The sequence below is a fragment of the Eleutherodactylus coqui genome, chromosome 9 (assembly GCF_035609145.1).
Source record: "Eleutherodactylus coqui strain aEleCoq1 chromosome 9, aEleCoq1.hap1, whole genome shotgun sequence".
NCBI lineage: Eukaryota > Metazoa > Chordata > Amphibia > Anura > Eleutherodactylidae > Eleutherodactylus > Eleutherodactylus coqui.
The window spans coordinates 135,890,102-135,904,977 of NC_089845.1; the positions used below are offsets into that span (position 1 = coordinate 135,890,102).

General features: G+C 39.9%; 1 protein-coding gene across 1 annotated transcript in view; it reads left to right on the forward strand.

Moving 5' to 3' along the window:
- The window catches only part of CSMD3 (CUB and Sushi multiple domains 3), a 909,686-nt gene that overhangs the window by 421,172 nt on the left and 473,638 nt on the right, over window positions 1-14,876 (forward strand). The window contains exon 25 of the mRNA XM_066579038.1: window positions 1,830-1,968. Within this exon, the coding sequence (XP_066435135.1) occupies window positions 1,830-1,968 (139 nt within the window). The remainder of the gene's footprint in view (window positions 1-1,829; window positions 1,969-14,876) is intronic.

Here is a 14,876-nt window from a genome sequence, read left to right on the forward strand (position 1 = left end):
TAGTGAGCAATCTGTCAGGAATGGATGAGCCGATTCTCATTTGAACGGGCGAGTAAGGTCACCCCTAACTCGTTTGCATTATTTCAGCCTGTTTGGACAGACAGATAATCATTGAGAATCATTCACTTCTTGTTCGGTGTTTCACATTCCTCTGTGAAACACTGAGCCGGAAGTACTTACACACAACACTAAGTACACGAGCCAACAATGATTTTTAGGAATGATTTTTAGGGAAGGGTTTCTATTTAAAGCCCTTCCCCGAAAATCACCGCGGGGGTTCCGGCATCCTATTGCTTTCAATGGGGCTGCCGGCAGTGGCGGCCCCATTGAAATCAATGAGAGAACATAGCAATCCTCTGCCACAGTTGTAACAGCTGTTGCAGGGGATTCTTTACTCCCCACGGGGAGTCCTCTTGTCACTTAACAGTGTGACAGTGTTGTTACAGTGTTCAGTGACAAGGGGACTCTAGGCGGGGAATATTCACCATGGACCTATGATGCACAGATGTCCTATGTTTTGCAGATACGTGCATTTGCACGCCTGTTAAACATGGATATGTGAGCACACCACAGGGAACCAATGGTTCTAATAGACACGTAGTTATATAAACACGCTTGTCTGAATGCACCCTATGGCCTTAGTCACACGGGCGTTTTTTCGCGCGATTTGCGGATCGCATGACAGATGCACATCCGCAAATCGCGTGACCGGGGCCGAAAAATCGCCCGAAAAAACTGCTCCTAGCCGCGCTTCATTAGAAACGGGCCGGAGCTGTCCAGCGCATTGAATTCAATGGAGCCGGCAATACAGCCGGCTCCATTGAAAGCAATGGGCTGCGGGCGATCTCACGATGAATTTTCGGGAAGGGCTTAAACATATAAGCCCTTCCCTGAAATTCATCCAGAAATGTGTAAAAACAAACAAAAATATATACTCACCTGGTCCCGGCAGTTCTCCTGAACTGCTCTGAGTAGTATTCAGCAGCCGGGGATTTAAAATCCCCGCCTGCTGAATGAGCTTCCTCTGATTGGTCACAGCCTCACCAATCAGAGGCAGCTCTCCCCTACCCATTCATGAATTCATGAATGGGTGAGTGAGTGCTGCCTCTGATTGGCTCAGCACAGGGACCAATCAGGGGCAGCTGATTACTTATTTCTGGATGAATTTCAGGGAAGGGCTTATATTTTTAACCCCTGATTTGTCTACTATATGTTCTCAATGGGGTCGGCGCTGCTGCCGCCGGCCCCATTGAGCGCATATAGAGAAGAGAACAGGAATCGCAGATCGCAGATAGGTGCGACCTGCGATTTCTGTTCTATAATTTATCGGACGAGCGCATAAAAAGCGCTCATGTGTCCGATACCATTGCAAAGCAATGGTTTTAGAAAATCGCCAGACGCATGCGCATTCGCGAATCGCGTGAAAAAACGCCCGTCTGACCAAGGCCTGAGGGAGGTTAACAGGAGATAATGAAATTACTGTCCATAAAATAGATTGTAAGCTAAATTTTAAAGATATGAGGTGTAAGGAGGGACTCTAAAACTCCTACATTGGGCACCTATAGAGCTTAGAGGTACAGTTATAAATACTATAGGCTAAATATTATGAGCACATGCCATGTGTTGTACTATACAGTATTTTAAAATTCTGGCACTGAGGGTAATAATAGGTATTGGCACAGAAGATTGAAAGGGAACTCAAAGTCAATGCATATAAATCTTTAGTCAAACCTTCAAATTATTTTCTAGGCAAGCTGCTTCTGGTATAGGTTTAACCATTCCATCCTGGTTTGTGTACAATCTAATAATTTTCATTCTTTCTCTTCCAGCTCCATGTGGTGGCAATCTAACTGGTTCTGCTGGTTTTATTTTATCTCCAAATTTTCCTCACCCATATCCACATAGCAGGGACTGTGACTGGACTATTACAGTGAACCCGGACTATGTCATTTCTCTGGCTTTCATCAGGTGTGTACAGCATTATATGCCTTAGTTTAGACAGTCAGAATTTAAGAAGGATCAGATTAATCCTGAATAGGGATGAGCGAGTATACTCGCTAAGGCACTATTCGCTCGAGTAATGTGCCTTAGTCGAGTATCTCCCTGCTCGTCCCTAAAGATTCGGGGGCCGCCGCAGCTGACAGGTGAGTTGCGGCGGGGAGCGGGGCAGATCTCCCCTCCGTTCCTCCCTGCTCTCCCCCGCAGCTCCCCGCCCCACGGCGGCACCCGAATCTTTCGGGACGAGCGGGGAGATACTCGGCTAAGGCACATTACTCGATCGAGTAGTGCCTTAGCGAGTATACTCGCTCATCCCTAATCCTGAAATCTATTTTTATAGTTTCCAAATTGGACATAATTAAATGGGGTTGATAAGATTAGAAATGAGGATCCACTTTTTTTTTTACCATAAATGACGGTGACAACCTTATCTTTAGGTAGTGTTTAGTATAACATTCACTTAAATTGGGATGCATTGTAATACCAAACACAACCAATAGACAAGAGTTTAAGTAAAAAAATGCAAATACTTTTCTAATCTCAAATAACCTTCTCAAATTCTACAGAGAACAATTTCTAACTTGCGCTTGTACTCAGCTGGAGGGGTCTATCGGAGGTGTAACTTAAAGCTCCTAGGCTCCGATAGAAAATCTGTACCATTGCCTCCAATTAACTTGCTCCACTGCAATTTTGGGGTACTCCTACATATATAGCAAAATTTAACTTGGCCATAAATGTATTGAGGAATTGTTCTGTGCCACAGTTTTCTTGCCCTTTCGATGGCTTTTCAACAGTTCCTTTTTGTGTTAAGATAACAATAGCTTTTCAACAGCTTAAAATAATTTGTTGCAGAAAGTTAACTACATCTGTACATGACATCAGAGCCCAAGTACAGTGCAACTTCTACACATACAAAAGTTATACTGTTCCCCCTTCTTTTTTCTTTGTTTCTCCTCACTCAAAATTGACACACTCTACAAGTATTCAATATGGATGCCCTTGGGGTTTTCAGCCTTATGTTTACAGGTCTTATATGGTAAGACTATCGGCACCAGGCAGCCATTCCAGTGATTATCACTGCTGTGCTTTTACATGCAAGAAATAGTCTACCAGAGAATGGAGGCAGAGCATGCCAGAGATCTCTCCCAGTCACATGCCTCCATTCACTGCTAACAGGCAGTTGCTCAGAGATTAAAATGGAACAACTAGTGACTACTGAGCGACATTTCACTCTGTGCCCTGTATTGGCCATGTATACATAGACTGACAGTCGCCAATAATCGCTTGTTTGAGCGATTATTCGGGCGACTATCGGACCGTTTACAGGTACCTTAAGGTATTAGAGAAATCCCTCTCACTAATGCTTCAGATTTCTGAATATATGTTACATAGAAGGAATTAGCCAGTAAAATTGTAGCAAGCATACCTGGTTTTAACTGAACAGCGTCCATCCAAAAGCATAGACGTTTCCAGGTTTTGATTTTGACTATTAAAGCAAGAGAATCATGATGATTACTGCAAGTTTAACTATTGAGTTTGCAATGTGTCTTTCAGAGTTTCCAAAGTTGTTCTTTGTAATACTTCTGGTATTTCATTGCAGAATAATCAAGTTATATGACTCTTCAAACTCATTATATATTGGTTCCTTGTACAATGCTGCTTTAATATTTGTACTTTGGTTTCAATGTTTGTTTTTATGTTCTGAATAAGACTATGACTCCATGGCCATATTGACCTAAGGCCCATTTACACCAGCCGATGATCGCTCAGATAATTGCTAATCAGCAATCGTTTTAGCGATCATCGGCTCGTCTAAACGCTTTCTGCACACTGCTAACTGGTCGTTAAATTCAGTCCAACCTAAAAATCATCCATCACTTTTATCAGCAGTTCTCCACGGGGAGTGCTGATAGCATTGTTTCCCCATGGAGATCAAAGGATCTGAGTGCAGATAATAGCCCTAGAGCTATTAACTGCATTTACTGAAGGCTTCATTTGCACATTTAATTGCTACTAAGTAGCTGAGTAGCTACTTAACGGTTTATGCAAAATGATCGCTCAAAGCTGTCACTCAAACTGTTTGAGCGATCTTTTAACGATCATCGGCTGGTATAAATGGGCTTTTACATTATAAAATGCAACCTCAATATGTTTGTTGCAATCAGCAGAAATGGTTCATCATTCCTATGAACAATTTTTTTGTGGAGGCAATCGCGATGCAATGGTTTCATAGCTGATCTATTTGAGTAGGTTAGCTGACTAGAATATTACAGTCCAGGATTGTTTGGACAGAAGTTCCTGATTGGTTAACTCTCTTTAAATATTCCTAGCTTCTATAAAGTGTGGAGAGTAGTATGGAACTCTGTAGTTATTTCTAGTCCAGTCTATTTCTTAGCCCTGTACCTTATTGTTTGCTTTTCCCTCTTTGTATCTATCTTGTCTTGCTTCCTAATTCGATTCTGCTCTCTGGGTGCTAGTTCACGCTAGTTGTTTGTCAGCATCAGTCTTTCAAATAAGGTTCCTATTGGGGTTATCTTCATGGACAGTGGTGTCTGGTGCTAGGGTCAGCATCAGGCACAGATTAGGGAAATACTTATGGAAAGTTAGAGTTAGTAAATTGTCAGTTTGCTATTATCTGTTCACCATCATCCATCTGCTGATTGAATTGTTTACATCGTTTGCCAGCTCCATAATCTCACTACCATCACCATATGTTTGTGTCTTCCCATCATCTTTTGGCGAGTTCCTATTCTTTCATTTTGCTACCTACTAGTGTTTATATGTGCTTCATATTACTGCTCATGCGTCTATCCAATTATTATATAGTTCTACCATATTATAATTCCTGGGGGTATTTGAGTACTGGGAGACACCATCAGTACTTGGGAAAGGTGACTAACAGACAATAATTAACTAATTGACTGCACTAATGGCATACTCATGGTGACCAATGCCTATCACGATTATGTAGTGTAAGAGGCAACCAGAGAGTTATAGCATGGGAATGGTGCCAAAGTAACTTTTTACCATTTAGCCTCTAGAATGTGATCTTAATAAGGCCTCATACTCACGTCCTGAGTGTGATTCCGACTGTGAAATCTTACAGCGGAATCAGACCCACCACTCCCAAGAGACCCATACTCACCTATCCGGATCCACCTCAAGTGTCTTAGCCGGCGCGCATGCACAGTACAGAGGATGACACGACTGTGCTGGGCTATGACGCGGATTCCCGTGATACTTCTGCAGTGCTCATTGCGGAAGTATCGCTGGACGTACATGCTGCAATTCTCCCCCGCAAGCGGAAAATCGCAGTTGATTTCTGTTTGTGGGGAGGGGAGAATCTATTAACTTAGCATGTTTATGGTTGGCCATTGCTGCAGAATTCACAGTGGGCATCTGGCCGGGAATTCTGCAACAAAAATTCGTCCATGGTCATTCGGCCTAAGATTGAAAACTTGTTTGAGTACTGTTCAAATTCCTGAGCAAGTTATTTTTAACTATTCACTACCAGTTAAATAGGATTTCTCTCTTCTCTAGAATGTTCTGTTTATATCTTCAGTCTTCTTATGCTTGCATCCATAATGCTGGTGATAGAATACTTCCATCTTTGTAATTGTTGCCATCTTTTTCTTTACCAAATATGTTCTAATAATCTAGGTCTCTTTATACTGTTCAACATAAGATATATGTGCTTTACTTTTTTGCCATAAAACCATATACTGTACAGAGGGAGGGACTGGTAAACTTAATAATTCATATCCAAATCAAAAATTGCAAATTTTACCCAAATTCTAATTTTGTAAGGCAATTATTACAATTTATTTCGGAATATGTTGTGGAATTAGGCAAGATTATGCAAGATTAGATCAAGATTATGCAAAATGTGTATCTCATGAATATATAATGTAGTTAGCCATGTGTGATAGCTATGTATGTTATTTATTTGCCAGTTGTTTTTAAATTGTAGCTTTGGTCTATTTGTAGTATTCCCAATTGAATATACAATGGATTGTTGATTGCTTCTATATTTCAGATGAGTTGCTTATTCTTAATCACCATGTTGTTCACTGGTGATGGACAGGAGAGAAAAGAAACATAATTAATAGGGTACATCTGCTTATTAGAAAATAATTAGATTTAGCCGAATAGATGGACGCCGTTTTTCACATGTTACTGTTACAGTTCCTTGCTAATTTGTCTGTTAAATAAAATGGATCGCATTTCAGGACATTGTCATTGGAGCAAAGGAAAAAACAAATGTCACCAAGAGGGCAAGCAAGGTGATATCTCTATGGTAAAAGGAAGACTTTTATCATATTAGAGGAATATGTAGCTATGGACATATTTAGGATATATACTTTGTAATCAGATCTAGGGATGCTATACATAGATGCGATATAATAGGTCCCATTGCAAAGATTACAATGCAGCCCTTCCTGGATCAAGGACCCAAGGAGGGAAGTTATATTACCTGGTGATCTCTTATATAGCTGTATTGCTGTGGGCCTGCCTGTTCCTAGAGCCCCTCTGTGGTCTTTCAAAATGGTCTCAATGTTCCGTTCACTGCTCAATGCACACCGTGCATCCATAATCTGCCATTTTGCAAGACTAAGGAGGCGCCAAAGAAACAGGCAGGTCAATGGCAGTATAGACATAGAGGAAGGCACCAGATAGTATAACTCCCCTCCCTCTGGTCCCTGGAAAAATTTTGTCGCAAGACTAGGCAGTTGCTTTAAGTGAAGATGGAATTTCTAATTCAATATAGAAACAGCATTGAATCCTATCCTGCAAGCCATGGTGACCTGAAATGTCTGCTTATGGGAGGAGGTCAAATTGGAAGGTCATCACACATGTGTGCTTCTTTTTTCATTAATGAGAGTAAAACTGGTCCTACAGGAGAAACCTGTTGGCTGTACACTCATTCAGCCAATGGCTATCTCTCCAAATTCACCCATACGCATGAATGTTTGGTTTGGCCGAGCATGCATGTGTTCTCAATAAGGAAAAAAGTATCTACCAAGCTGTTCTGACAGTGGCTTATCTCTGCAAGAACAAAAGGATTTAACATGTTGAAAGCCAACAGTCTAATTTTTATCTCCCCTAACATTACCCATTGGGGGAGAGTCCCCATACATATTAAGGCTTTTTTACACAGGCTGACAGTCTGTTAAGTGACTGCATGAGTGCTGCTGTCACTGCTAAGGTCATCAGCGCTAATGCTAAGCATTCAAGCAGAAAGTCTTGCGCCAACTCACTGGCTTCCCGTCCGCTTCTCGCTCAGCGCTACACCTCCCTGCAGTGAACAAGTGAGCAAATTTGATTTTTTCGCATTCACACTGAATGATTATCGCTCAAATTTGTTTGTTTGGGCCTTTAGATGGTCATTCCATCCTGCTAATTTGACTTGGATGCTATATATCTAACATGTATGGCCAGCTATACAGAAACAGCTGGGAACTTGTCTGGTTCATAACTATAACATTGAGAAAGTTATATCGAACATACATAGCCACCAGTCCGTTTAGTCTATTCCTATATGTTACATGAGCATATATGAACACTTAAATTTAAGAAGTTTCTCCAAAAAAATTAAGCTTTGATACCTAAAAGTACTGTAATTTGAATTAATTTGAATGAAATTCGTTTTATCCTCTTCACTGAGGAAAGACTGATATTTTCACAAACGTCAGGTGCGTGCATCTACTGGAAACATGAAATATGTAGATACTTCTAAATTATAAAAGATCAAGTTGTGTTGGGATTAGGTTTTCAGCTCTCTTGAGATGTTCCATTTGTCATTGTGCGCGGAAGGAACTTCTAACAAAATTTGATAAAGATTTCATAAAAGTTAATTAGGGGAAATAATATAGTAAGTTTAGTGCAACACTACTGTGTGTCTACAAAGTCTCTCAAGAAATAAAGATTTAATATATATCAGCAATGGCATAACTAAAATAACAAGCTCATGCTTAGACAATTCGAGGCCAATAACTACAAGATTCTAAACTTTGTAATATATCTTAATTACTTTTTTAGTATGATTAGTACTTTTTCACTCTGGATGTATTTACTACTAGTGTACAGAATTCTATAGTTACCTAGTTAGTTCTGACTACAGTCTCGGTAGTCAGGTTCAATCAGTAAAAGTTCCCTAAGGCCCAAAGCATACATACCGTTCTCTGTAGTGACTTATCCTACAGCTATATATGGAGGGGTAACTGGAGCATCCTAGGCCCAAATGTAATATTTCTAAGAGGGTCCCCACCTATCTTGTGTCATTTATAATACTAGAGTCTTATATGGCATAAGGGATTTTTGCTTCCCCTCAGCCATCAAGACCCAAGTGTGACTGCTAGTTCTATACACCTGGCTGAATCCTCTTGCAAATGACATATAGCAGACTGTAGTGAATGACAAATACTAGCTCAGCAGCATCAGAGAGAGATGGAGGACTGTGGAGACATTGCAGACTTGAGTGATGAGAGGTAGTAAAAAGAAGTAGTTACCTCAGAAGAGGAAAGAACAATTTCACAACCTTCACTTTACATTTTCGAGAAAATGTGAGAAAAAATAAAGTAGTTAAAAAAGAATTAATAAGTCATAATAAGGTAAAATGCAAATACTTTTATTACTCCTAACATACTAGATTTCTGTAGGGGATATGAACTATGGGGAAAAATGGCTGCCGTTACCTTCGTGGCATTGAGGGTGCATGCACAGAATGGTAGTGTGGTGATGAGTCAGTCATGGATTCATGTGATATTTACTTCCTGTTCAGGCAGAATGGCAGATTTCCGTGCATAGGTGATCTGCACAGTCAGTATGACAGAAAGACTATGTAGGACCAGGATATGTCAGGTGTCTGAGGCATCAGCAGAGATGCTCAGTTGATATGTTTGCCATCCACTCAGACACCTCTCAGGATGACTGGACATATGACCAGTCAGCTTGAGAGTTCTTTCCGTCTGCTGAAAAAAAAAGCAACTTCAACACTTTCTTTAAACTAGATTGCTACACGAACATAAAATGTTTGGAGAAATGGTTGTAAGAGGGAGACAATCAGGAAGGCAAGACATTCTTCTTTCCAAATGTATAGTGTGGTGCATATTGTAGGGGAGGCAGATGTTGAAAATGTTTTAGTCAATTTAGAAACCCATAAAAGTTTTTAAAGTTTAGACTATCCAGTGATATTGGATTCAATCCAATGTTTGGAGAATTTTTAATGGCATCATTTTTGGATACATAATGTATTGTATAACTTTTATTAATTTATTTTTTAGAGGGATTGGGAAAAAAGAAATTTCACAATTTGTTTTTTTGGATTTGTTTTTATTGTGTTCTGCATGCAAAATAAATAATGTGATCACGTTATTCTCTGGGTCAGCACAATTCTGGCTGCAAGACCTGCTCACATGTACGTACCATGGACAGGATGCAAATCCCCAACACACAGCAGGACTACAATATCCCTAGGACATTTACATGTTCCACGCCCAATGTTGTGTACCTGATGCTGTACAGTGAATGTCCTGTAGGGGGCCTGCATGTTGGGGAAACAGGACAAAAACTGAAAGCCAGGATGAGATCGCATCACCACATGATTAAAGAGAGAGAGACAGAATTACCAGTGGCAAAGGTTTTTTTTTTTTTTTTAGTCATGGACACAACATACAAGAGATGAAAGTTATTATTCTTAAAGGCAATTGTAAGTCCCAACATCACAGAAGAATTTGGGAATATAAGTTTATAACCACCTTTGATACTATCAGAAACTGAATGAATCTCGGAGGGGGATTTTTACATCAGTGGAAATTATGAGATATGAGAAACCCATACAGAGGTTACATACTGGCCTACTGACCCCCTAACATCAATTTAAACATAGATTTATCAGGATTGCTCCTAGATATAAATTTATAGAAGTAAGTATAGTGATATGAAAATAGACTCACCTGGTGCAGAGTGGGTCTCCCAATGAAGGAGATACCCACTTGCACCGAAGGTCGTGGAAAGCTTATCGCAGTTTCTTTAGAGGTCCACAATTATCAATATAAAATGGAGAGCAGCATTCAGAACAACGCAAATTGGTGCACAATATGGGGAATTGCCAATCGCCAGATATAAAGAAAAAATACTTCCTGCACTCATGTAGTAGTCCTCGTATCAACAGAAAAACAAGGGAAACGGCAAGATCCAATCCCAAGTAGTTTTATTATACAACTCAATACTTTTTTCTTTCAAAATAATTTAAATTCAATTCATCACAGATTAATGAAACCTTTTTTTCACAAATAGGAACGCAGTGTAACGCGTTTCGGTGTGTAAAAACGCCTTTATCAAGCATAAAAACAATTCATATAATGCAGCTATAAATAGTGTTACATACCATGTGCTTATCACAGAGACGGGAAGTCTATATGTAAATTTTTCTTAAAAGCCCTTCACAGGTATAGACTAAAAGAATATAGTTTATTAGAAACTCTTAAAAACATATACGGGCTGACTAACAGTACTAACATACATTAATACAAAAAAGCATTTACCTGTGGCTCACCATCAGGGCCACAGGCTTTATCTGTTTGTTATTTTACTCTATGTTTGGCACACTAGGTAGCCTTATCTTGGGGACCTATTGTTTGAGCAGAAAAATTTGTTGAAGCCTATTTTTGGCTGCCTGCTTGAATATTAGATTGGTTGTCTGAACTTTTGATAGGAGTCTAGCATTTCTACATTAGTGTTGCTGACATTGCAACACTTTTAGGAGGATAGGTATGCAGCTTTAAATACAGGATCCTCTTTAGCTGACCTATCTGAACATGCACCTGACTTTCTATTAATGTCAGTGCATATGACTAGAAATTCTACATTAGTGCTGCTAACATTGCAACACTTGTAGGAGGATAGGTATACAGCGCTAAATACAGGATCCTTATAGCTGACATATCTAAACACGCATCTGACTTGTGACTACTGTCAGTGCATAAGTTCTTTATCCGAGTCCTCCTTCCTTCTTTACCAACGTAGCCACTATACCATCGTACCCTGCTGGCTTTTTGTCTAACGGTGTCTGGTATATATATATATACCTGTTGGCGACATCTTCGCAGACAACCCACTTTCTTGCCAATTTAATCCTACTGATTATATATCCTAAAAGAGGAAGATAGCTTAGTCAATTAAATGATTGACGCTATTAATCCCACTAAAGATTTTTTGGTCAAATATACATCTGTGGCTCCTGATGAACCGCTCTAAAGCGAGCGGAGAAACGCGTTGAGCCGTATTTCTCTGTGACTTCACCAGTCATTCAGAGCCGTAGTTCTCTGCGACCTCTACATACGACTGCCACCAGTCATTCAGTGCAGGAACTCTGTATATGAACTAAAGTTATCCACTTATACTGACCATGCTATTGTGACCATTATCTACATTGGAGACATTGGATGCATAATTCAAACTTGCACCGAAATATATCTTCTCCTCTTTTGTGTGTTAATGTATGTCAGTACTGTTAGTCAGCCCGTATATGTTTTTAAGAGTTTCTAATAAACTATATTCTTTTAGTCTATACCTGTGAAGGGCTTTTAAGAAATACATACCATGTGTTCTGAGAAGAAACTCTTCCGCTGCCGGAACAGCTATGATGTAGATGGAGTATCGCTGTCCATAGAGAGCAACCTCAGATCACTCTTGGAACACATATGCATTCCATTTATAATGCCGGACTTACGTAGCGTGTTGGCGTTATGCCCTTGCGCTTTAGGAAATAGCCACATGGGATCCAGGGCCATGGAGGTCTAAGAGCGCATGTTCCTAAATCCATTATAGCATAAAGTATATACAACGTGATGATCTAATCCCAATTCATAAACTGCATAAAGTCCCTCGTTAGAAACTAATAAGGGCTCGTGCCTCTTAGTTAAAAGGCGTATTACATTAAAACTATCATGATTACATATCCCTAATGACGTTCCTATACAATATAGGGGTAATTAACCCCAACTAATATACTTTATAAAATCATATTAGAGAATGTGCATAACCCCTGATGAAATATCCAGCACTGTAGTAAATCCATACTAATGGTGATAATAAATAATGATAACAAATATTTCTCATACAAAAATTTGCTCAAATTATCCAATAATTCAAAATGATAAAGTCAAAATACTATTATACAGATACAACTACATAATAAAATGTAGAAGTCATATTTAAATCATCATGGATATAAAATTTCATTATCATAAACACTCCATGTCATAAAAAACTGCCAAAATGCATCACCCAACCCTTATTGTAATCAGGATATTTTAATTATATATATATATATATATATATACACACACACACATAATACTCATTGCTTGTCTTTGGAACCAGCATATCCATTCTATAAATGCAAAACATTTCCCTTGCCTGCAACTAGGGGGCAACCTTTCCCTTGCCCGCAATGTAATTTGTGAGGTCCTTATGGTGTTTCTCCCGGCAATGACCTGAAACGTTGTGTTTTGTGTAGCCTGCGGAGACATTGAACCTGTGTTGGTTCATATGTGACCTGAGGGCGTTAGTATTTCGCCCTACATATTGTAACCCGCAAGGGCACTCTATCAAATAAACTACAAAAACAGAACTACGATTTAAAAACTGTTTGATTTCCAATGTTTTCTGTTCCCGGTTTTAAAAAAATCTCCTCCTTCCCTTGTGTAATTAACGGACAACATCTACTTCGTTTCTTGTTGCATCTACATATTTTTCAGTTGTGGTATCCCTAAAGTTCCCAAAAAACGTTTTTTTTCGTGGTTTGAAGGTGCTAGTGTGTTTTGGAGTGTTTTGTTTTTCCGGTAAATCACCACTGGTTTTTCTTGAATTTCTTTATTTAAAAATGGATCTTTCCTCAAAATATCCCTTTTTTTCTTTAAAATCCTCTTGATTTGACTATGGTGGGAATTATATTTTGTTATAAGAAGTGCTTTTCTATTATTAAAAACCGGGAAAAAGCAATTATTGGTCATCAATATTATACTCAGATAAAAACTCCTTTAAGCTTTATTTTATATAAAAATGCAAAAACAATAACAGCAATTTAGCTTTACTTTGTGCTTTCCCTTGGGGCTCTTTTACGTGAGCGTATATCGCCGCCGTTTTCATGGCTGACCAATATACGCTACGATGTGAGGTGTAAAAACTTGTGAACGGGTGCACAAATCTAATGTTTGTGCGCCTGTTCAGACGACATGGGCCCTGGTGCATTTACGCAGTGGCTGCCATACCGTCGCCCCTTCTCTCCCCATCGCCGGGTCACCTCCTCTCTCCTCCCCTCCAGCTGATTGCAATGGGAGGGGGTGGGATGAGAGCAGAGCTAAGTGCAGCCCCGACCTGCTTTCTCCCATTGCTGGCTGCAGACAAGGGGTGGGGAGGGGCTGGAGCTTAGCTCCACCCCCATCCTGCCCCCTCCCATTGCAATCAGCCAGAGGGGGGAGAGATGAGGGAGGGGGTTTAGCAGTCATGCTGCTAAACTCCCTCCCACCTCCCTTCTCCAGCTGCTGTAATTGGCTCCCATAGGAGCCCATGCAGCGGCCGACATATTCCGGCCCAAAAGATAGTTCTAGGACTATCTTTTGGGCCTGACATAAAAAAGGCCCGGTACAATATTGGCCAGAGAGGCGCTTTTATGTCGCACGAATATGGCCATGTGATCTGATGCATTGGAATTCAATGCATCAGATCACAGCGTATATCAGCTGACTGTAAAAAAATGGCAGGCCAATATATGCTCATGGGAACAAAGCCTTACAAATGAGGCTGCATTTACACGGACATATTTGCGTGCACATTTGTGACGAAAAATTTGCAATATGCAGAGAATTGAACGTATTAATTTCAACGGGTTCATTCACATGCTCATATTTGGCATGTATATTTTGATTGTGCAAAAAAATACACAGCATATTCTATTTTCCTGCAAATTAGAGCAAGGAAAGAACACATTTTAAGCTCATTAAACTAATTGGCCATTTCAATGGCTGAAAACATTGGTGCATGTTTTTTGTGTATGCAATTGCACAAATTTGCAACATTCATTGCAGTGCAAATGTGTGCGTAGATACACGTACACTTGTGTGAATCTGGTCTAAACGTAATATATATTCTCCTAGAACCTTAGAATAATCCAGAATACCTAACAACTAGAGATGAGCGAGTACCCAAATGCTCGGGTCCGCGTTATTCTAGTCGAGCTTTTCGTAAAATTCGAGAGCTCTACTCGAGTAACGAACCCCATTGACTACAATGGGAGACTCGAGCATTTTTGTATCTGGGACGCCGGGTGCAGAGCTTTTTTTTCTTGGTTCTCTCTCTCTCTTTCTCTCTTTCTCTCTCTCTCTCTTTCTCTCTCTCTTTCTCTCTCTCTCTTTCTCTCTCTCTTTTTCTCTCTCTCTCTTTCTCTCTCTCTCTTTCGCTCCTGCCTTCCTGCCTGCTTGTGCCGCCCACTGGGGCGGGGTCGAACACGAATTGATGCTCGTTCAAGTAACGAGCACCATCGAGTACACTAAAACTTGAACAAGCATCAAGCTCGGCAGAGTATGTTCGGTCAACTCTACTAACAACCCATTGCCTAGAAAGTCTCAGTAGTAGTGGATTAAAGGTATTTTATTGCATTTACTTTACAATTTGATATCAAATAGATGTTGCATCTCTGTGTATAATACACAATCTTTATAAATACACCTTCCTAATGGATCCTTTTGCTGGATTAGTACAATGTATCAGTCTGATGTGTACTTGATTTTCTTGCATCCCCGTTTACACATTGTCTTACAACCTGAAGTATATACAATACAACATTTTTTTCTTGTTTTGTTTTTGCTCTTTTA